The 22,224-nt window shown below is 57.0% G+C and overlaps 8 protein-coding genes across 8 annotated transcripts; 6 read left to right on the top strand and 2 right to left on the bottom strand.

Annotated features, from left to right (window-relative positions):
• Positions 1–517: 517 nt before the first annotated feature.
• Positions 518–4,057, top strand: ColSpa_02516 (putative ATP-dependent helicase; the record flags this gene model as incomplete). The annotated part of the gene is made up of 3 exons (XM_049268728.1): positions 518–3,247; positions 3,305–3,396; positions 3,451–4,057. 3 exons carry the CDS (start codon positions 518–520, stop codon positions 4,055–4,057), a joined length of 3,429 nt encoding a protein of 1,142 aa, XP_049124685.1.
• Positions 4,058–6,018: 1,961 nt separating this feature from the next.
• ColSpa_02515 (uncharacterized protein) lies at positions 6,019–6,213 on the top strand (the record flags this gene model as incomplete). Its single annotated transcript, XM_049268727.1, has 1 exon — positions 6,019–6,213. One exon carries the CDS (start codon positions 6,019–6,021, stop codon positions 6,211–6,213), a length of 195 nt encoding a protein of 64 aa, XP_049124684.1.
• A 1,578-nt stretch (positions 6,214–7,791) lies between these two features.
• ColSpa_02514 (uncharacterized protein) lies at positions 7,792–8,091 on the top strand (the record flags this gene model as incomplete). The annotated part of the gene is made up of 1 exon (XM_049268726.1): positions 7,792–8,091. One exon carries the CDS (start codon positions 7,792–7,794, stop codon positions 8,089–8,091), a length of 300 nt encoding a protein of 99 aa, XP_049124683.1.
• Positions 8,092–10,224: 2,133 nt separating this feature from the next.
• ColSpa_02513 (uncharacterized protein) lies at positions 10,225–12,429 on the top strand (the record flags this gene model as incomplete). Its single annotated transcript, XM_049268725.1, has 3 exons — positions 10,225–10,784; positions 10,834–11,434; positions 11,455–12,429. 3 exons carry the CDS (start codon positions 10,225–10,227, stop codon positions 12,427–12,429), a joined length of 2,136 nt encoding a protein of 711 aa, XP_049124682.1.
• Positions 12,430–13,676: 1,247 nt separating this feature from the next.
• Positions 13,677–14,756, top strand: ColSpa_02512 (uncharacterized protein; the record flags this gene model as incomplete). Its single annotated transcript, XM_049268724.1, has 3 exons — positions 13,677–13,890; positions 14,152–14,353; positions 14,465–14,756. The coding sequence occupies 3 exons, from the start codon at positions 13,677–13,679 to the stop codon at positions 14,754–14,756; spliced, it is 708 nt and encodes a 235-aa protein (XP_049124681.1).
• A 260-nt stretch (positions 14,757–15,016) lies between these two features.
• Positions 15,017–16,356, bottom strand: ColSpa_02511 (COP9 signalosome complex subunit 4; the record flags this gene model as incomplete). The annotated part of the gene is made up of 2 exons (XM_049268723.1): positions 15,017–15,046; positions 15,121–16,356. 2 exons carry the CDS (start codon positions 16,354–16,356, stop codon positions 15,017–15,019), a joined length of 1,266 nt encoding a protein of 421 aa, XP_049124680.1.
• A 1,223-nt stretch (positions 16,357–17,579) lies between these two features.
• ColSpa_02510 (J-type co-chaperone JAC1, mitochondrial) lies at positions 17,580–18,239 on the bottom strand (the record flags this gene model as incomplete). Its single annotated transcript, XM_049268722.1, has 1 exon — positions 17,580–18,239. One exon carries the CDS (start codon positions 18,237–18,239, stop codon positions 17,580–17,582), a length of 660 nt encoding a protein of 219 aa, XP_049124679.1.
• A 604-nt stretch (positions 18,240–18,843) lies between these two features.
• ColSpa_02509 (cytochrome b2, mitochondrial) lies at positions 18,844–20,598 on the top strand (the record flags this gene model as incomplete). Its single annotated transcript, XM_049268721.1, has 4 exons — positions 18,844–18,856; positions 19,012–20,307; positions 20,364–20,437; positions 20,509–20,598. 4 exons carry the CDS (start codon positions 18,844–18,846, stop codon positions 20,596–20,598), a joined length of 1,473 nt encoding a protein of 490 aa, XP_049124678.1.
• Positions 20,599–22,224: the final 1,626 nt, after the last annotated feature.

Raw genomic sequence — 22,224 nt, 5'->3', positions numbered from 1 at the left:
ATGGAGACGTTTGGCGTTATTCTTCTCTGGGCCGTGTTAGGGGGAGGGGGGAACATGGGTCCTTGAAACAACGGCGAAGGGAGTTTGTGCGCTGGGGAGCCAAATTTCTGGTTTAATTCGTTGACTAAATAATTCAGTTAAAGTTGAGGAAAAGAGTAAATGAGAATTATTTACCGAGGAGAAAATAAGGCTCTAGCCGCATCTCACTTGTATCGACTGCGCCGCACTGTATCTTGTTCGGACGAGCTGCGTGCTGGACTGTGCCCTTTTTTATTTTGACACTGTGCCAGGCTTCCACCTTCCCCAAACCTTACCTAACTCAACTCACTCCTTCCTTCCTCTTACACTGAAACGACGCCATCAACCATCCGAATCATCACCCACTCGACTCAAAAAACCATAAACACGCTCTTGCCTCGTATTGGAGGCCGACCTACGTAGCCTCTGCCGAATGACGAGTACCGTCGAGCATTTCAATTAAACCGGGCGCCTCCGGGTGACGCGTCAACCTCGCCTCATGTCGTCACCACTGAGCTACGTTCCCTTGGGGGGCTTGATCATCACTCAGAAGGATAGCGAACTCACAGATGATGAGTGGGGGAAGTTGCAGAACAGGTTCGGCAACTGGACATGCATTTCACCGGCTCTCCCAGCCGTCGGTGGCAGCTCCGCCGAGCTGTTCGACCAAACCGACAACCTTTTCCTGAAATCGGCATCCTTCAAGCATTACAGAGCGCTTGTCGCCGAGAAATGGATTCGCGTGGAGTTCAGGATCAACCCCGATGATGGAAAGGCTGGCGTCGCAAGAATCTACGTTTTGCCCGACGATGTTGATAATCGATTCATTGATCGAGCCCGTAGCAAGTTACACAAGTCTCGCAAGTCCCTCATCTCCCTGTTAGACCTTACACCAGAGACTTGGTCCGGCAAGCCATCTGCAAAGCGTTTGTCTTTAGACTACGTGTTCGAAGAGGAAGTTGACCACGACGATGAATCGGTTTCCCTTCTTCAACTCTTCAACACCATCCCCTCTCCCGACCCCGCCCCGGAGACGATTGCCAACCCTACCGACCAAGAAGCTGCCTACAGCGTATTGGATGGCGATCTCCCCGGCCTGAAGAAGACCTCTGTCCTGTACGATTATCAGCGGCGCTCGGCTGCAGTCATGATTCAACGCGAGAGCCAGCCTGGTCGGGTCATCGACCCGAGACTTATCAGGGGAACCGACCAGGCCGGCGCGACTTTCTACTACGATCTCAGTGCCGGCGTCCTTTTGAAAGAGCCTAGGTTTTACGAGGGCGTCAGGGGCGGAATCTTAGCTGAACAAATGGGCTCTGGCAAGACGCTCATATGCCTTGCCGTCATTCTTGCCTCCAGACATTCGGGCACCCGCACGCCCGAACTACATCAGGGCAGCGACGTTCGCGTGAGAAGGCGTATCGGGTCACTCGCAGACATGGCTGCATCCACTGCTACCAGCAGATCGGCCGCTTGGAAATCCTTCTTCAACATATACGAGCCGAAAGAAGCAGTGTATTCCAAGTGCATTGATGCTATCAGGCGCAATCCCGGCTTCTACCACGTTCCTAATCGCCCACCTAGACGTCTCAGACGTCGCGGCCCTCCGGTGGAACGGCCACCCAAGAGGATTTGGCACAGCCATGCGTCGCTCGTGATTGTCCCTAATAACCTGGTGCGGCAGTGGGTTCAGGAGATCGAGAAGCACACCGTTGGCCCCGACAGCCCGGCCGGTCTGAAGGTTCTGCAGCTCACCAGCCACAACGAGAAGATCCCCGAACCTAAAGTACTATCCACATACGATATAGTCCTCGTCACCAATTCACGGCTAGACAGGATCTGGAGAGAGACAATGATGCTTGACTGCCCTTTGTCAGAGGTTCATTTCAAGAGATGCATCGTCGACGAAGGTCACAAGCTGGGCTACGCCAGGATTGCAAACAAGAGCAATGTTCTTCTGGCCATCGACGCCATGTATTTCTCTGCTCGCTGGATCGTGACCGGTACACCCGCCACCGGGCTGTTCGGTGTAGACGATCGACAATTCGCCAACGCCACTGCTGGCGCACCTGAAAGTGCCAACAAGGCAGCGGCCTTGGCTGAGGCGGAGAAGGGTGATCTTGAGAAGATTGGAGCGATAGTATCGCTGTATCTGAATGCTCGACCTTGGTCCAATTCCGTACATGAGACGGCAGACACGCCGGCGGACTGGGCCGTCTACGTGATGCAGCCGCAGCACAGCTCCCGAAGCAACGGTCGCAAGGGCGTTCTCCGGGCCACGTTGAACTCGCTACTCATCAGACACCGGTTGTCTGAGCTCAACACGTTACTTCCGTCGGTCAACGAGAAAGTCGTTGTGCTGGATGGATCTTACCAGGATAAGCTGTCGCTCAACATCTTTTCGATGATGATCATCTTCAACGCTGTCCAGTCCCAGAGAGTCGACCGAGACTACTTCTTCGACCCGCATCAGCGGAAAGCCCTGCTTCAGCTGGTTCACAACTTGAAACAAGCTAGTTTTTTTGGTGGCTCCTTCTTCACTAGAGATGAAATCAAGAAGTCACTCGAGACTGCGCAACAGTTTGTCGAAGAGAAGAAGGTATTCATCAGCGAGGAGGACGAGGCTTTGCTCAAACAGACCATGGAAGTCGCTCACATTGCCATCAACAACCAGCTGAAAGAGTTCAGCAACAAGTTCAACGAGGTACCCATCTTCATCCGAGACTTTCTGCCCAATGGCGTTGGCTCAGCCTGGTCCCTGGATGACAGAAAGACGAACCCTACCTGCACCGATGCGGGCATGGTGCTTGCTGCACAGAAGCTGATCGCTTCTTCTCGGAGCGACACTGCAAAGCTGAACAGCCTCTTGAATGGAAAGCTGGAGGAAGAGGGCCGCAAGGAACAAGCCGGACAAATCACATCCGTAGCAGAGGTTACCAAGGCCGACTCGAGACCATCGAAGCATGCAGGTGTCCTGGCAGGTAACACGGGATTGGGAGGCGAGAGAGTCCCTCGCCATCTCCGGGCGAGCGTCTTGCAGAAACCAGGCCAGTCTCCTCCCGAGCAGGACCTTCCGGACGACTTGAAGAAAGCGAAGCTCGTCTCCACCGTGTCTGCCAAACTCTCCTACCTGATCGATGCCATCGTTGAGCACCAGGAGCGGGAGAAACTCATCATCTTTTATGAAAACGAGAACGTGGCGTGGTACCTGGCGGGTATACTTGAAGTGGTGAGCTCCGTATCAAATCTTATGCAGTGATGAAGACAAGCTAACTTCAATGACTAGATCCATGTGCGCCATTTTATTTATGCCAAGAAGCTCTCGTACGAGCGGAAGATGTCTTATATCAATACGTTCAACAATGATCCCGAGCTCCGGTGAGTGTCTGATCCATGTGTATGTCTTCTGCTGCAGGTCCTAACCTACTTCAGTGTCATCCTCATGGACTTGACGCAGGCAGCTGTCGGTCTCGACATGAAGGCGGCCTCGAGAATCTACTTCATCAACCCTGTTCTAAACCCGCAGATTCAGGCGCAGGCCATCGGCCGAGCCCGGCGTATCAGCCAGCAGAAACCTGTTACCGTCGAGACGCTCGTCCTGCGGGGTAGCATTGAGGAAGTGATTGTGGAGCGCAAGAAGAGCATGTCCCAGATCGAGCACTGGAAGTGCAAGTCCATCCTGGACGATCGTCCCATCTACAACTGGATCCGGAATGCTAGCATCATCCCTCTTGCAAAGGACCGGAACGAGTACCTAGCAGAGACAGTCCCTCTGAGCCATCCTCAGCCGATTTTCGGGGGCAAATTCGGTGGAGTTGAGCATACGGGCCAAGATTCCGCTGTGAACGGGAAAGGAGCCGAGCCAGCGTACCAAACATCTCCGAACGGGTTGAAGCGCTCACGCAGTCCCGAGGCTGAGGGCAACGGAGATTCGGCCAAGTTGGAGGTTAGATCTACCCAGCGCGTTCGCTTCACCGTAGATGATGAAGGTGAGAGCGCCGAGCGGCCCGCGCGTGGAGTGAGATTTGCGGATGAGTGATTCATGGTTACACCAGCATGGCGAACGGTGTTTGAATATGAACCTGGAAAGTCTACGAATGGTTTGCGGTTAGACCATAGTACTGATAGGATTTGTGGATCGGGGCTTGTTGTTCGGCGAAATTAGGCGTGGTCACGCACGAGATACCATGACAGCTGCGCATCGATGCAGCATTGAGATTTGAATGTTTTAGCCAGTATTCGCCAGTGAGTCTCTGGAGGCACATGCCATCCCAAGTGAAACAAGCCGAGATGATCTGCTCTGTGTTGGCTCATCGGGCATAGAGGACTGTCTGAGGAACGGGCGCAAAGGACGTTGTTGCTGGAGAGACTCGGGGCCTCTGCGGCACACACCGACCTAGTTTTTTTCACTTCCCGAAGCAAGAGGATGTTGATCCCGGTGCGATGCCTAGCACACCCTCAGTGCAAGAGACGGTACTGCAGGCTATATCTGCAAGGTGATCTTTGGACCGAAACCAAGACCGGCCGACCGGGGTGACGGCAGAGAGCACAGGAAGAATTTTGTTTCTTTTTTTTCTTGCAACGGTCCTCCAAGTCCACGCCGGTTGTTTCGCCCAAGGAGCTTAATTTCGATGACAGCGGAACCCAGTCACGGCAAGAACAGAGTAGCGCGGCCGGGTCGGCCGAGGAACTGGGACATGCAGGGGCCACCGGGACCTCGTGGTATGTACGGAGTGTTCGGGCGCTTATTGTGCACGGAGGATCATGAGCGGACTGGATTGCACGCACGCACGCACGTACCAACTTTTTCGCCTCAAGGCGAGTTGCCGCGAGGACGTGTGTAAGTGAGGTTTAGCAATAACAACATGCCGGGGAACGGGGCAACACAGTCTGGAGGATGCGCTTGGTGACAGAGGAAAAGTTGGAAAAAGTTGGATAGGCTTTCTCCTCGCCCAGGCGGCGACGGCGAAGTGGTGCCGGATGCAAGGCATTCACATGGGGGGTTTCGCCCCCGAGATGAAACCGGTATATCCGATCAAGATTTGAAGAGTACGTAAGCACGATAAGGCTGTTTAGGACAGTGGGGAGAGAGAGGGCAATCGGCCGGCAAGAACGACGATGGGATGATGCAATACGGAGATCACGGCAGGGAGGATTTTCATGGATCGTGGACCCAGTTGTAAGGAAGAGGCTGGGGATGACGGGAGACGCTGAAGGAACCCCAGTCGTTCAGGAAGGTGAAGGGCCAAGCAGAGAGACCTTGTCCGAAACACGGCTTCCCCACTTTGTACCCGTTGCCTGCTCGTGGAGGAGGAAAAGAAGGAAGGAAAAGAAGAAGAAGAAAAAGGCAGAAATTTACATGAAGAGAAAGAACGTTGGCATGGCATAACGCCTTCCGTGCAACTGATCTGTCAAGCAAAGCAGGCAGGCGTCGTGGTGGTGGCATGGCCGGGGACGGGGCGCGGACAGGCGTTTTCAGGCCCCATCCTGTCCGCTTCAGTTGGGCCAACTCTGCACAATCACCGACCAGGAACACGGCTTCGGATTTGCATCATCTCGACATGCGCCGCGCAGGCATAGAGTCTTGAAACGGACTCGTGCATGGGAATTCGACTCGAGCTTCCTTTCGTTTCGCCTTACAATGGTCCATTGTTCGTAGATGAGGAACGTGAATCCACCGCCGAAATTCCAAGGGGTTGGTGCGTTCGTTCCTCCAAGACGCTAGATTCGAGACTAAGGCAGGACGCACCAGAGACGCCCGTTGGAACCGACTTCTCACCGCAGCAACCGGCTTTGCCTGAACGAGTTACCTTGCTCCGATTTCTCGGGAATATCCATCATCACGTTCTCTTGCTCGAACTCAAGGAGGGGAGAGGGCCATATAGGAAGGGCCCGAGGAATGGTATCTCGACCTATCGAGACGAGTTGTGACGGACTTCAGTCCTAGCTTTCGAAAGTCTGTTTGCCCCATGGTCAGGACGGGGGACGGCGCGGGACATGATGCAAACGCGGAAGCGGAAGCGGGATGCGAGTGACAAGATTGACGAGGCGTCCTTGATGCGACCTCAGCACGCGCCGCGGCACCGGGGTTGCCGGCAAAAGCTGGCAGAGCTTGCCGAGCTGGACACCGAGGACTTGACTTGGCTTGGGGAGACGGGATTCTCGCCCACGGGCGCGCGTCTCTGTCCCACTTGACTTCCCTGGTTTCCCGGTCTTGTTCCTGGATGTTGTTGTTTCGCCAAGGCACGCCAACGGCCACCGTCTGAACAGCTGCAGCTCGCAGGACCCAGTCCCGTCTGTGCCAGCGAAAACACTTGTGGCCAAAATGGCCCCGTCATGGCTTGCTGCAGCAGCAACCCCTCATCATCGTTCCGTCGATTTGACGCTGCAGGGCGGACGGGATCCCCCCAGGCTCCAGCCCAGCCTCTCGCTGACACGCTATTCGCGGGGCAGATAGGCGGTCCGGACGAAACGAGCAGAGATGAGACCAGACGGACGCGAGGGATGATGATGAGCTCAGGATCCTATTTGCCCGACACGACACCAGGGCCCGTTCAAGTGCGCCTCGGCGGCCTGCCCCTGTCTTCTCCCTCGCGTGAGGTTATGACGAGGCATGCGCATCTCCAAATGGACGTAAAGGGCTGTGCAGCATTGCAAAGGACGATATTACTGGACATCGAAGCGGTTCATCGCAACCCCGCGAAACAACGATGGCATATGCCTTGGCCTCTGCCGGGCCGCTCATTCGTCGCCTCCGGGGGTTGTCGCGGCCGGCTTACCGCACCGCCACTCAGGGATCACCTGGGAGCTCCAGAACATTATCGACCTTGTTAACCTTGTTTTTTTTTTGTGTTGCCGTACGTACCTATGAGAAATGTGGACTGCATGTATGGAGTGCCCACCGCCTGCGACACATCGTCGATTCTTTGAGGCGCGACGAGCTAGACGAGGGGATAGGAGGGGTCAGCTTGCCGCATTCCAATCATTCATGCGACTAAGGCACCTCCCAGCCGCTGCACTGCAGAATGCTGCCGCCATATTGCGTTGCTTCGAGCAGGTCTAAGTATGGGTTTGCAAGTCAGAGGGCCGGGAGTGCGTGAGCGCCGAGCAGGGCTCTGGCTGGTTCTCGACCCAGGTCCAGTCACCAGGTTGCGAGTTCTATCTTTTATTTCGAGAGTGGGATAGGGCTGCCCTCGACTTTAGATATAATGCACACCGAACGCATGAAGGTTGCAATCTTGCCGACCTGGGCTTCTTTCTCTTGTCCTGCTCCCTCCCTCCTTTCTCCTTTTCTCGCCCCTCTCGCTGATTCGCCGGATATCTCGCATTTACCTGGAGGGCTCTCGTCTTTATTTGCGACTTCCAGCTCGTCATTAACTGCCCTGCTCCTGATGATGCCCTCAAGTTGGTTGAAGCGGGTCGGCCAACTGAACTGAAACCCACCCTCGCAACGACCGTAGCTGGCCAAGATCTCCCCACGTCGGTATATTAATATTACGGCAGAACGACCTCATGGGAACGGATTTGGCAGACCCCCTTTTGGCACGTTGAATAAAAAGGGTCGCTGGTTCGCAAGGCCCGAACCCGGCCATCAGCTGTGCGGATGAGAGTGAGAGAAAGAGTCGGTCAGAGCAGGAACAGAAATTTCACCCCAGGACAACAGGACGGCCACGAAAGGATAAGGAGACGAAGAATACCGTCAACAATATTAGAGACGACGACGACGACGACAGCTTTATCGATACGGGAGACGACTGTCTCCAAACGGCAACTATGATCAGCGGACGGCAGTACTACGAGATGCCGCCTGCGGGCCAAGCGATCACCAACACGTACAATGGCAACCGGCGATTCGACCCCGATTACGGACTCGACCTCGGCCACCACAAGTACGGCCTCGCGCACCACAAAGATTATCGATCCGCCGCGCGGGCGGTTCCTGGCATTGGGCCTGCCGGCGCAAGGCAATCGCTGTCGGCTCTGGACGAGAAGCGTGCCAACGAGATCCGGCATGGCGTATACGCACACGTTTTCCTCGATGTCAAAAATAGCCACAAATCAGACGCTTCGTAAGTCGCCTTTTTTCCAATATTGCCCCTCTTGGGCCCCTAACGGCCGCGTTCCCCATTTGTCTATTGGCTGTTGCTCGCACTACTGCTTCTTTTCATTCGTCCACTTGTCTCTGCAATTCTTTTTATCGCGCGCCTTTCTTTCCCTACCTTGCAGGTGCTTGGCTTTCATTGCATATTGCTGCTGCTGCTCTTCGTTTACGCATTCATTTCCATCGGTCTGATATCACGTTTCGCACTACTGGACATGAGGCGGCGTTGGCTTTGGCGCTCTGGTTCATCCCATCTTCCGTCACATTAGCCTTTTGGGGTATTTTCTTTTCTTCCCTCCCTTTCTTTCTTTTCTTTCTGTGGGATTCCTGCTTCTGCCCACATAAAAACTCGATGACGCCTTGGGCCGTGGCTTGCAAGTGGGAGTTGCGTCGTTCGACTGACGAAAAAGGCAACGGACGGGGCGGAAGCTCCACGTCTCATTTCTATCTCTTACCGATCCTGAGCCCTCCAAGTGGAGTTGAGTCGAGCGGAGACTCTTGTTGGTTGTGAAGTTCCGAGTGCCTCTTGGTAGTGTAGTTTCAACGGGCCACTCATCCAGACAGGCCACACCGACAGATAGAACCAAGCAGGCTATGGCACGAGAATCTCAACATGACATAACAAGCCACGTCCTGCAGACGCCGCGAAGTTCTCTCGGCGTATCCTAAGATTACCTCTCCACGGCATCTTCCTGCCCAGCCTGGGCGAAGGTGGAGCCACAGTTGTCCAAGTTTGACCTGTCGCTTCTGAGAGGGGAATGTATCGACGCTTGAAATGGAGCTCAAAATCCCACGACTTTCCTCTTCCGCACTTTCCCCCTTGCCGAGACACCCCTAGCCCTCTCTCATCTTCAGCTTCAGTTCTGGGGAGCGGGTCCTTGGACCGAATCATGTCACTCATCCTTGCGCCGTTGTCACATCCTCCCTCCCCCTCCCTCTATCCGAACGAGGCTTTCGAACGGCCCTAAAGGCACGAGGGGGTCACTTGTGTCCCAGGGAGACGTTTCGGGCGTGTGCGGGAGCCATCTAGCCAACATGGACCGGGACAATAACGCTACAGGGGGTGCTCCCAGGCCTCAAGGAGGTTTCCCCCAATTTCCACCGGCAACAGTGGCGCGCGCGTCTGCCGGCTTTCACATCAGGGCAGGGCAGGGGGAAAATTGCGCTGCCTTTCGTCAAATGGCGCGCCACAAGAAAGTTCGTTGCTTGTCGGGCTCCTTCACGTCTTCTCATCCCATTTCGCGCCGTACGTAGTATAGTGTAGCCCCTAGCGCAAGTGCTAAAGTAGGGTAGTTGGCGGTATTCTGTCGCCGCGCCCACGTTGCCGGGTTGCGCGACTCGGACTAGCTGCACCCCAAAAGCTTGGGAGCTGCCTGATAGCTTACACACTCATCACGCTACCCTACAGCTGAGGAGTAGTTGTCGTTGTCCCCCCGAGGTGGGCCAAGGTTCAAGGGGGATTAGATACGTGATTTGGGGGTTGCGTCCTCCCACACAAACTGCTGCACCCTCCGGTGGATGGTGGATGCGAGCAGCCATCCGTCAGACTCCATCCGGATAGGATCATCAGAGCGCTGGTCCGGGCACTACCCTCGCACCTCGTTGCCCGCGCCAACCTCCATCGGGTCGAGGGTCCAGGGTGTGGTGTCCATTGCAGATTTGCCCAGCGGCAGCCTCCTGGGTGCCATTGCCAGTGCCGTCTTTTTTCTCTCCGGATTTTCATATTAAACATGACAGAACCCCTCGTCACCTTACGTTGGCGCCTTTCTAGTCCTTCTTGGTTCTTTTCTTCTCTCTCTCTCTTTCCGGGGGTTACTGTTTGCCGATTTCCTATCATTTCTTGGCTTGGGGCCTTGACCGTTGCCGAAATCCGTTTTGCTGCATCCTTGAAGTACAAAGTACTCCGAACTAACACACGTTCTTGGTCTCCTCTCCACAGCAACCCCAGAGCTCAACAACACAAGAGACGAGCTTCCGCTTTACCTACTTCTTCCAACTACATCGCCCATGATGGTCACCGCCTAAGAGCCCCCGGCCGTTTCGCTCCCCCTCCAGCTGTTGCCGCTTCCATTAACCCCTCTGCTTCCGCCTCTGTGTCTTCCGTCATGACCGCCAGCCACGGCTCAGCTCCGGCCTACTTCGGCGCTCCCCCAGATTTATACCCCAAGGGTGAACAACCCATGATGGCACAAACACGGCCGAACCCGCGTACTGCTCGCGTGCCGTACGCATTGCAAACGACACCCATGGACGCGAAGGTAGTATTCGAGGCGATGCCTACGCCGCTCAACAGACCACGGAAGCTTTCCCAGGCGTCTACTATCACCGTTACGAGCATCAACAGCCCTAGAGAAAGTTTCGAGACACGGTCCCGGAGTTCATCGTACAGCAGCAACCGAACGAGCGTCGATTCGAGGGATTCCAGCATGTGGCGACCCGACTACATGTATCAGCGACCAAGTCAGTCGACAGTGTTCAGGAAGAAGGCGAAGCCTGGCGAAATCTTTGCAAAGCTACCCGGCGAGGTCCTGGAGCTGATTCTGGGCGAGCTCAAGAAGGCGCATCTTGACAACGGCAGCCAGAGCTGCGCAACATGTTGGATGCGGGATCTGTGTTCGGTCAGCCTGGCGGCGAGGAAATGGTGCAAGTTCGCACGGGTCGCCTTGTATGAACCCTCCACCCCCACGATGTGTCTGTGATCCTAACAATGCCAGGTATGAGGACATTCAGCTTGTAGGAGCCGACTCGGCGTCTCAGAAGAAGCGGCACAAGCTCACTTTTGGCACGCGGATGATGCTCCTTAGACGGACCTTGAGAGCAAACCCATATCTCGCCGGCATCGTCCACACAGTGAAGGTCCCCAGTCCCCCTGCTGGCATCGCATTGGAGGACTATCACAATCAGGTGGCAGCGCTGATCATGGCCTGTCCCAATTTTGAGCGCCTCATCGGTCTCCACCCCCAGTATAACCACTCATTCAGCAAGCTCACCCACGCGCTGTCGACTCGCAAGCGACTCAAGCACATGGATTGGATCGTCGAGCCTTCCCCGTACCAAAGACAGCACCGGCTCAAGTCGAGCTCGGGCGGCAACGCTGCGGCGCTCGCCCAGCCGGCTCGCGATTACTCGGTGACCCCCGGAGATCTGCAGCCGCAGCAGAGCGCGGCCTTCCTCGAGTTCCACGTCGACTGGGCCCACCTCACGACGCTGACGGTCCACTGCCTCCCCGGCGCGACTCTCACCCCGGACAACCTCATCAGCTCGGCGCTGATGCACTTGACGTCTCTGCAGCACCTGTTCTTGTCGCGGATGCCGGTGACTGCCTTCAACGACAGCACTCTACTCTCGCTGCCCCCTTGCGTACACTATCCCTCACGCACGTACCGGGTGTCACGAGCAGTGGCATTTCCGCCCTGGCTACCCTTCCGACGAGCCAAGCAATCCAGAAACTGACTCTGCGCCACATCAACCTCGACTCCCTGCCCGCCTTGGCCCGGATCTTCTCCAACTTCACCCACCTCGAGGCCTTTGCCCTCGTCCAGAGCTTCGCGCCCACCCTGCCCGAGGACACCTTCATCTGGCTCATGCCGTACCTTGCCTCGAGCTCCCTCCGCAAGCTCCACTGGGACATCACAAGCAACACGAGCAACGCCAACGCCGCCGACTCCATCCTCGCCCGCAGCATCACGGCCGCTGGTTTCCCCTCACTCCGCAGCCTGCGCGCCCCCAACGACCCAGAGGGCATCTTCCAGGCCCTCTGCCGCCCGCAGGAGAGAACAGACAGCGCGAGCGACCGCTTCCGCGGGCCCAACGGACCCGCCAGGAGCTCCTCATTCCCCACGCCCAGCGGCAGCGCCCCTGGCTCACCGATCAAGCACTCCCGCTCGTCCACGGCGCCGGCATCGCCCGTGACGACGACCGAGGGGTACCGAGAATGCAGCAACCTCCACCATGCGCGGCTCGCGGCCCAGGCGCGGCTCGAGGCGGCGCGCGCGTTTCCGCGGTTCTTTGTCAACGTGATTGACGAGGACGGCACGGTACTCGAGAAGCACGGGCTCGCGGGATTTATGGGCACGGTGGAGAGCCGCATCACGTACAACCTGTGGCCCGACGCCGGCGCGAAAGATGAGCGCGGCGGGCTGGTCGAGATGGCCGACCTGATGGCGGACAACGGCGAAGACGTCGCCGCCAGTGGGAGGGATGGATGCCAGGGACGATGGAACGCATCGCCGACGATGCCGGACAAGAAGGACAAGGAGAGGTGGTGGCACACCGAGAGGGGTCGGTGGTACCAGCCCGAGCTGGCGTGAATTCCGCCGACGCACCGTGGAAGCTCCGCTGCGACGGACGCAGACGGCCCCAACGCCAACGTCCGATATCCATTCAGGCGTGTGTGATGAAACGACCGGGTTTATGATACCTACCCCGGATTGTCTCGGACGGGAAGAGATCCCAACGAAGGTTCTAAGGACAGAGAGAACAACTATTTGTAACGTCAATAATGTATATCATGGTATTTTTCATAGTAAATGGAGGCCGATGAAAGGGGGCGGGCGGGCGGTATTGGATACATTGGTGTGTAGATAGGTAGCGATATCAGGATGTAGACGCAGAATTCAACGGCCTCTCCGCGAGAAGGTCATGGTTGATGAACCTTGATGCACCACGCAAAGAAGCATTGTGAGACAGGAAGGGCCCGTTCGTATCGGATTTGCTTCTAGAAGCGCAGTCTCAAAATCCGGCCTCGTTCCTTCCCCCACCCCCCCCGAGATCGCTCAGGCAAAGAAGCTCCTACGCAAAGACTGGTTTCTAGGTTGGACCCGAAACAGGAGACGGAGGTTGAGGCCACAAGCATCGTGCGCCACCGCCGCCCCTCTGGACCTGTGTGCTTGCTGTTCCTACCGCCGCTGCTGCTGCCTGTGCTCACCTTGCGCGGTGTGGGAAGCGCCTGACTGCGGTGGCTGCTGACTGCTCAGTGCTCAGCGCCCCCGGGTGGGTTCTCGCTGGAGTCAGCACGCAGGGCCCTGTGATTTAAAACCCCATTCCCTGTTTGGCGCCTGGTTACTTTCTCCCCCGCCCCCACCATTCGCCTCCCCCCGCCCGTCAACCTGGAAGTGTGTTGCGTGTCTGCCTATCGGAAGGTACCTATCTAGTGTACGTCGACGCCACCCCACCTGACTTAGGACCCTCCTCCGTCAGCCTCAACGCAACGAACCTCGGACAGGCTCATCGAACATTACATTGGACATCTTTGAACTGTTCATCTCAATATTGACGGCGACGACCACATTTGATACCCACCCCCCCTCATTTTTGAGTTATCGCTGCCGCTGGACCGCTGGCATCTTGGAATAACAGCAACCGACCCCGTCAACGACATAACCCCCGGAGACCGCCGCCGGAACCCCCACCTGGTCAACTACGCCCGTCTACTTCCAACCAACTCACACAGGACTCGGCATCGTAGGACGGCGGGGGGCTCATAGAAGAATCGACCCCGACCAGGACAACTCCAAGAAAAAAACGCCGCCTCGGGCCTCTGGCAAAATCCGCGATCATGTCGGGAGGAAAGACGCTCCGCGTCTTCTGCTTCGGTGACTCGCTGACGGCGGGGTACTCGGCCTACGGCGCCGTCTACCACCCGTACTCCATCGCCCTCACCAAGAAGCTCTCGCGGGACCTCTCGGACACACAGGTCATCGCGACGGACAACGGGATGCCCGGCGACGTTGTCTCGCAGGGCGCCTTTGCGAAGCGGTTCGAGAGCGAGTGTGAGTGCTTGCCGTCTCTTTCTGTGCTCGCGGCCTTTTTTGGTTGCAGTACTTGCGGATCTTTTTGAACCTTCAACATTTGTCCTCGGGCACATTGGGCCATTTCATGAAGTTGATGCTAATGTGCCGCCACAGTGAGCCAAACAACATATGACTGGGTCATCGTACTAGGAGGCACAAAGTAGGTCCACCATGGATGGCCCTTGTTCATCTACCAGGTGTCATCCACACATGTATATGTATGTACTGCATGATGCTAAGACTCGACGACCAGTGATCTTGCATACAATGTACCGCCAGAAAGGATATTTGAATCCCTCCGCCGGGTGTACGACTCGGCCATCGCCAAGGGGAGCAAGGTCCTCGCGCTGACGGTCCCCGAGTGCGCCGCCAAGGACGACGAGCTCGACAGCCACCGGCGACAGCTCAACAACACCATCCTCTCACACCAGTCACCAAACTAGTATGTGTTTCCGTAGTCCTCTCCCCCTTCCCTCGCCCCGTGTCCGATAAGTCTTTCTCTTGATCATTGTTGGAGGGGCCCCTCTTCATCATCACTAACCACCAACCCCAGCCACGCCTTCGACCTCAATCCCAGAATCCCCTACCACTCGCTCACCGAGCGGGAGCGGCAGCGGTACTGGGACGACGGCCTGCACCTCACGGCCGCGGGCTACGACTGGATGGGCACCCACATCGCCGAGGCCCTCGGCGACCTCGTCGAGCTGGAGCGGAACCCGGACTCGCGGAGGGCGCGGCGCGCGCGGCGCCACGTCGAGGAGGAGATTTGCTTCGACGAGGAGGACGGCGACCCGCTGTCGCTCAGCGGCGGGTACGTGGTTGTGCGGATGAGGGACCTGAATTAGACACCTTGTTTTATTTATTTATTAGAACAACAATGACGACCATGTACACTATGCCTTGATTCGTGTCCCCTGCCCTTCGCTCTATCTGCCGGCTGCCGACTCCCCGGCATGTTTTCTCTTCTACGGCGGCGGCTTGCTGTGCTATGCCTCTTTTGGTCGCATGAACCCCCCCCCCCCCCCCCAAACGCCAGTAAGTCCCCCATTTTCAATAACGCCGGTGTGGTGTGTTCAACATTCAGTATCTCATAATAACGGTCATCTCAGACGACCAGGTTGTTCTCCACAAAGTCCTAGACGCAGCCGTTAGCGAGCCGTAGCGCAGTGATGGGCAAGAGAAAGGGGGAAAAAACAGAAAAAAACCTACGGGGAACTGCTTCTGCAGGGCGTTGGTCACGTTCTCCACCTCCTCGGCCATGTTCTGCACGTTGGCATCCCACCGCCGCATCTCCTTGCCGACGACGACCTCGGCACGCCCGCTGCCCTTCTTGCCCGACGCCTCGCCGCCCTCGAACCAGATGACCTCGTCGAGCTGGTCGATCCGGCCCAGCAGCCGGCCCTGCTCAATCATCCTGGCCGTCGTCTCCTCGGCCCTCTCCCCGTCGAGGCCGAGCAGGGAGCCGAGCGCCTCGAAGCCAATGTTCCGGTACAGCCTCGACGCGCCGAGCAGGTTGTGCTCCACGACGGCCTTGGCCAGCACCGTGGACCCGTCGGCCGTGGTCGCCAGCTGGTGCGGCTGCAGGCCCTGCGCGAACTTATCCACCTCCTCGGGCGCCAGCAGCCGGTCAAAGAACATCTTCTCCAGCATGCCGAACTCGTCCAGCCCCGCCGACCGCTCGTCCTTGTACAGCCGCCCCAGCGCGCGGCTCCGCATGGGGCCCGCGGGGGCGAGGATGGCGCACTTGACGGCCATGCCGAGGGTGTGCAGGCGCTCCTCCTCGGCGATGGCCGGGCTGACGCTGATCTCGTGGTAGCGGCCGCTGGCGCCGAGGAAGTCGCGCTTGGAGTCGAGGATGCGCGCCTGCGAGAGCTTGAAGTGCAGGTCGAGGTCGCGGTCCTGGACGGTGTGCATGATGTTCTTCAGCTTGTTGACGTACGTCTCGGCGGCGGTGGTGTCGTCGACCTCGAGGTAGTTGCGGGCGATGCGGACCCAGACGCGGGCCTTGTCGTCGTTTGTGACCTTGCGCTGGGACCCGTCGAGGGGGATCTCGGCGAGCGTCTTGGCGGCGTCGAGGAAGTCCTCGTTGTTCTCGTGGGCCTCGGCAACGAGCTCGCGGACGGCGGCGGCCTGGTCGAGGAAGGAGGAGGCCTGCGCGCCCGCGGCGAGCTGGGACAGCATGTGGTTCCCGACGGCGATCCAGAGGTCGTCGTTCTTGAGGTCGCGGAGGGTGGCGACGAATGAGGCCAGCACGGCGCGGGTGGAGACGATGCCGAGGGAGGCGGCGAAGAATGCGTCGAGCACGGCGGCGAGGTCGTCGGCCGCCGTCGCGGGGGAGGAGAGGGTCTTGATGTCGGCGATGATGGATTCGTAGGCCGCGGCCTTGTCGCCCGGGGCGGACTCGGCTAGGGCGAGCCGCTCGGCAACCTTTTGCGAGGGCGCCATGGTCTTATGTCTTGTGGGCGTGTATTTCTGGTCGTGTGCAGGTGGTTCGTAGGGTCTATTCTGGGGTTGTACGGGGAAGGGACGGCGTCTGGAAGCTTATGCTCTGGTGAGGGTGGATTTCCGTGAAGTCGCCGAGCTGGAGGAGCTGAGCTGTTGGATGGTTGTCATTGGTAAGGTTAGGCAGGCATGGTGGGGTAGGTGTTGGCGGGGTGGGCAGGGACCACGGGTGACGGCCGCCATGGGGTAATCAAGCCAAAGACAGTGAGTCGGCTTAGCCCAGCGATCTTTCGGGTTTCCACAGAACGATTCGACCTGTAAAACATATTATGGATTTAGTCTTTCATAAATTCTCTGATGCTCTTCCAGAGAACTCGTTAGAAGTGCTTTGCTTGATTAGCAAGAGGTTTGGTTACACTGTAACTCTTATCCCACACCGTGAACTATCAAAAACTAGATTTCAATTTGACATACATCGACTGGAAAATCAAGACATGGCAGAGGCACGAGTCCTAGCCATAGAATTTAGGAAACAACCATAGCGAAAAATGATCCTTGTAGGTAATGAGAGAGTACGTAAGTGCAAGCCGTGACTAATCTCGAGGTAGTCATAAGCTTCTGCTCAAGCCGTTGGCCCAGCTCTACGTGAACCCAGTCTGAATTCGCAAGAGCTTACAAACACCGCCGCTGTCGCAAATCACAATGACTGAGACACGAGCTCGCAAGTGCGTGTTCGTAACACCGTCAAGCTCACCTACATGTTGCGATGTTCTGCCCGGTAAGAGCCCACATTGAGGAGTATGACATCACAGGAGTTCTAGACGAGAATTTCCACAACGAGACAGTACAATCAGTTTCACTTACACATGGAGCTCTCGGTGAATGATCGGAGTACAGAGCCGTGTTTTGGCCAAGTTGCTGAGCTATTTTGGAGGCGGAACGGCTTTGGCGGGTTTCTTTAGTCAACCGGGAATTTTTGCCAAAACACGACTCGCACCATTTCGTCGATTTTATCCACCACTTCCAGTAGTAGGTATTTGTGGGTTGAGTAGAGTTTTGCAAACATTAAATTATGAAAATGCCGGGTATCTCACAATATCGGCCCACTATCAGCTGATGATGACGGCCGAGCCTTCCCAGTCCAGATATACACTTTTTCTTCTACTGTACAGGAACAGAGTCATCTTTTTTCTTTCTCTCTTCAATCATTACCATACCCTACTTCCTTAGTGTTGCAGCACAATCGGCTTCCCGGCCTCCCAGTTGTTCAAGCTCTCTTGAATGTTAACCCAGTACCGGAGCTTCACCGCTTCACGCTTCGCCGTCTCGATATCGTCTCGCCGGAAAGCTTCCTCGAGCACCTCCTCGCTCTCGCGTATGCGCTCATCGTTGGCCGCGCGCTGGCCCTCGAGCTCGCTTTCGCTTGTTGCTTCCTCAATCTCCTCGCGCGCCTCGAGCACGATCATCAGCAGCTCTGGGTCTTCGACCTTGAGCGTCTCGTCCTCGGCCACGTCGACGCCACGCAGCGAGAGAAGGTACTGCGCGCGCAGCAGTGGGTTCGACAGCGTCTTGTACGCCTCGTTGATGCGCGCCGACGTCGCCTCCGCCCGAGCCTTGAGCTCCGCCGGGTGCATGTCCGGGTGCGCCTTGGCCTGCAGCCGTAGGAACTCACGTCGGAGGGCGCGCTGGTCGATGGGAAAGTGGCCTTTGGGCGGCGGGCCGTCGGGGAGAGTGATGGGGAAGAAGTCGTAGTGCGTCGTGGGGAGCTTGCTTTCTTGCGAACTCGAGGCGGTTGTCGCTTCGTTGCTCTGTGCCGCCGTCGCCGGTCGGGTGAGGGGGGCGGTTCCCGACATCCATCGCTTTTGGTTCGCACTGCTGGTAGCCATTCCCGAAGCCCATCGTGCATGTGTCGTAGCCAGCGAATGACTGGCGATTGCCACCGTTCCAGATGGCCGGGTTATCGTTGCCTGTCGCCGGCACCTCGCGCAAAGGCGAGAAATGTCTCGTGCGCCCGTTGTAAGTGAAGTGCGCATGCTCATGGTCTGCGTAGTATTTCTGTATGCGATGCGGAACCAAGAATACCAGCTGTTCGTGGAGTGCTGTCGCGATTGAGTCGTTGTATAAGTGCTCAAAGCTGGCCACGAAATTTACAAACATCCCCGGAACAAATGGGATGGATGACGTCCCCGTAAAATCATTGCCGCGCCAAAGCGAAGCGAAGCGTCTAGCGCCGAGAGGCGCCGACATGTCCGAAGTCGGGGCAAGTCGGGGTTAACTCGTGCGCCCGCGGTGTTCTTTCCATGACGATACCCCACTGTGCCCACTCTCTGCTGCCTCCACAGAACGCTTGACCAAAAAGTGCACGTTGATTCGATGACTGACAGGCTCCTCTAGCTGCCCCCAACCCCGGATCAACCCCCCCACGGTCCTCGTTTCTCGCCCAGACGTACGGGGTAATTCCTGCCGAACGATTGGCGGCTTATTACCATGATGTGCCCGCTCGGTCAGTTGCTGAGATCCTGCCATGTTTTTCTTGCGTAGTTTGTGCTATAGAACCTCCAATTGCTGACACAATGTCGAAGGTATTTACTGCTGAAGAAGGTTGGTCTGAGGTACTCTCCGCTTGTACGTTGAGCCTATGCTAATGCTGCCCCATAGTCGCCAAGCACAACACCCCCGAGAGCTGTTGGGTAGTGCTCTACGGCAAAGTGTACGACGTGACCGAATTCCTCCCCTCCCACCCTGGCGGGTCCAAGATCATTGTGAAGCTCTCCGGCAAAGATGCGACAGACGAGTATGACCCCATCCACCCGCCGGGTATCCTCGAGGAGAACCTCAAACCCGAAAAGTGCCTCGGCACCGTAGATCCTGAGTCTCTGGCGCTGCTGCAACCCGCCCCCGCGAAAGCGGAGTCCCAGAAGCCCAAGGAAGGCCCGCCGAGGCTGGAGACGCTGCTCAATATTGAGGAGATTGAGGAGGCTGCCACAAAGATCATCCCGAAGAAGGCCTGGGCGTACTACTTCTCGGCTAGTGACGACCTGTGGACCAAGAGCAACAACAACAAGGCGTACAGGCAGATTCTTCTCCGGCCGCGGGTCTTCGTCGACTGCACACAAGTTGATACGTCTACAAACTTGCTGGGCCACCATGTGGGAATCCCTCTGTTCGTGGCACCAGCCGCCATGGCGAGACTTGCTCACCCGGACGGTGAGCGAGGCATTGCAAGAGCGGCAGCCAAGTTCAACGCGATGCAGTGCGTGTCGAACAACGCGTCTATGACACCGGAGCAGATCATCGAGGGCTCGCCCGAAGGCCAGGTGTTCGGGTGGCAGCTCTACGTTCAGAATGACAGGGCCAAAAGCGAGGCCATGCTAAAACGCATCAACGCCATGAAGGACCGCTACAAATACATCACCCTTACGTTGGATGCCCCGTGGCCCGGAAAGCGTGAGCTCGACGAGAAACAGCAGTTCGAGGGCGCCTTCGAGGTCGAATCCGAGTCAAACTCAAAGAGTGACGAGGCGAAGCGGCCAGGCGGTGGTGGTGTGGGACAGCAGCTGTTCTTCGGGACGGCGGCTGACCTGACATGGAAGACGACCCTGCCTTGGCTGGCACAGCATACCGACTTGCCCATCGTCCTAAAGGGACTGCAGACACATGAGGACGCCTACCTTGCGGCCAAGTACGCCCCGCAAGTAAAGGCCATCATCCTGTCGAACCACGGTGGTCGCGCCCTCGACACGGCGCCTCCCGCTGTTCATACGCTGCTGGAGATCCGCAAGTATTGTCCCGAGGTCTTTGACAAGATTGAGGTCTGGGTCGATGGCGGCATCAAGCGCGGGACCGACATCGTCAAGGCTCTCTGCCTGGGCGCAAAGGCTGTGGGTATCGGCCGTGCCGCGCTGTTCGGTCTCGGTGCCGGTGGCCAGGCCGGTGTTGAGAGGACATATGAGAGTACGTACTGCGTTCGAGATGTGTCGTTGCGGACGAGTCGCTAACTTTTTGCCCAGTCCTCAAGGGTGAGATGGAGACATGCATGAGGCTCCTCGGCGCCAAGAGCGTCAGCGATCTGGGCCCCCATTTTGTAAGTTACACCATCATAGGTCTCCACAACCTAAATTTGCGTGAGACGTCGGATTCTGATAGGTGCTGCAGATCAACACTCGCGCAGTGGAGAGAGACATCTACGACGGCGAGTCTGGGCTGGAGAACAAGGTTAGCCTATGGGTGAAGTCGAAGCTATAACAGGAACGTCCCGAATGAGATCATGGAAACCTTGAGTCGGGAAGAGTTGAGGAAGGCCGCATTCCCGCGTTGCGTCCAACAACAGGCAAAATCGCTGGACGTACAATGGTGAATGGCATCGTTCCGCCGTGAAGCAGTCGAGCGAATGCTTGAAGCCTCGACTGCAGGAGTCAAGATATGCCTCGTGTTAGGTTGGGGCCAGGTCTGGATCTTTCGAAAGTCGAGATGGGACGAAGAAGCGCAGGGAAAAAGGAGTGTGGCCGCGGAATCTGGGACCGATCCCATGCATACAATAGCGTTACAATTCCGCTCGCTCTGTCATTCTGGGCGGGCATTGTAGAGTCATACACAAGGCTACTATAGGTAGAAGGATAGAGAGGATCCTGGATTTCATGCGAATCAAGGCTTTAGATACCGTATACTTCCATCATTGTCATGCTATCACGGGCCGGCCTGAGGTGTTGTGAAACGAAACCATTGATGTGGTATTCTTCTTTCTAACACGGTTTCTCTCCTTCGTCGTTGGGGAGTTTATCAAGGTAATGTGATCCTGGTCGACGCCGGCGGGCACTTCTTTCCCGTCGTGATGGATCGCGACGTGCGGCATTCATTCATTCTCGGTCAGAAAATGTTGGGTGAAGCGACTCGATGCGGAATTACGTCGGCGAAGGGTCTGATAGGCCGGGGACCGTGGTGATCGAGACGGCGGGCTGGGGGGGTGTGGACGTCGTCGTCGTGTGAGTACTTTTTATGGAAACCCTTGAGGCTTTCTTTTTGTTCCCGCCAAGACACATTGCAGAACTGCATTCAAGCGCTGGTTGGTTGTCTACGGGCGATCGGGTCGGGACTCAACCACAGGGCCACGAGCAAGGTTTGGTTATCGGCGGTGCTGGAAGGGAAAGGCAATTGGAGACAAGGTTAACGTTGAGCCTCCCAAGCCTCTGCAAGCTGGGATGCTCACTCTGTACCCTTCGTCTCTCGTCCCCCTTTCGTCATGACCCTTGCGTCTTGACGTCTGGCCCCGGCACACAAGCTTCTTGCCCAAAGTGGGCTGAGCTGACTCGATCGGCCGGTTGTCACGTTAAGGTGGAAGCCGAAACTCAAAGTAGAGGAACTGGACGCAGGATCTCGAAATGAGTGTGACAGTTGATTGACAGCTCATCATGGATGAGCTATGCTTCATGGATGAGCTCTGCTTCGTACACTATAATCGAATAGGTCGTCGCTGTGGGTGTACCTCACTATGGTTCCGGTGGGTATCTGCTGGCGGGCCCCACCGTGATGTCCCGGCTTACCAAGGCTCTCCAGGTTGCCTCCCCCCTCTTACTGGCTTCCCCAGGGCTAAGACTCTGCTCCCCGTCCCCACTCCTACCCGGATAACGCCCAGACTCTGGGGGAGGCACTGAGTGGGGCGGTGCGAGGAGCGTTGGGCGGGCAAGGCGGGCGCCCTCCAATGTCGGCTGCCCTCGCCGGCTGCAGGTGCAAGTCGCAGCTGAGTGGACCACGAGCAAAGGTACCTTACTTTACCTTGCCTTGTCTTGCTTGCCTCAAGGAAGCTTCGGATACTCTCACGCGGGCATGCAAAGGTCCTTGTGTGTTCTCGAGGCAAATCATTGGCCTTTCTGC

The sequence above is a fragment of the Colletotrichum spaethianum genome (genome assembly GCF_022836535.1).
Source record: "Colletotrichum spaethianum MAFF 239500 DNA, contig04, whole genome shotgun sequence".
NCBI classification, from domain to species: Eukaryota; Fungi; Ascomycota; class Sordariomycetes; order Glomerellales; family Glomerellaceae; genus Colletotrichum; species Colletotrichum spaethianum.
The sequence above is the reverse complement of the archived record's forward strand: the minus strand, read 5'-3'. Positions and strand labels throughout refer to the sequence as shown.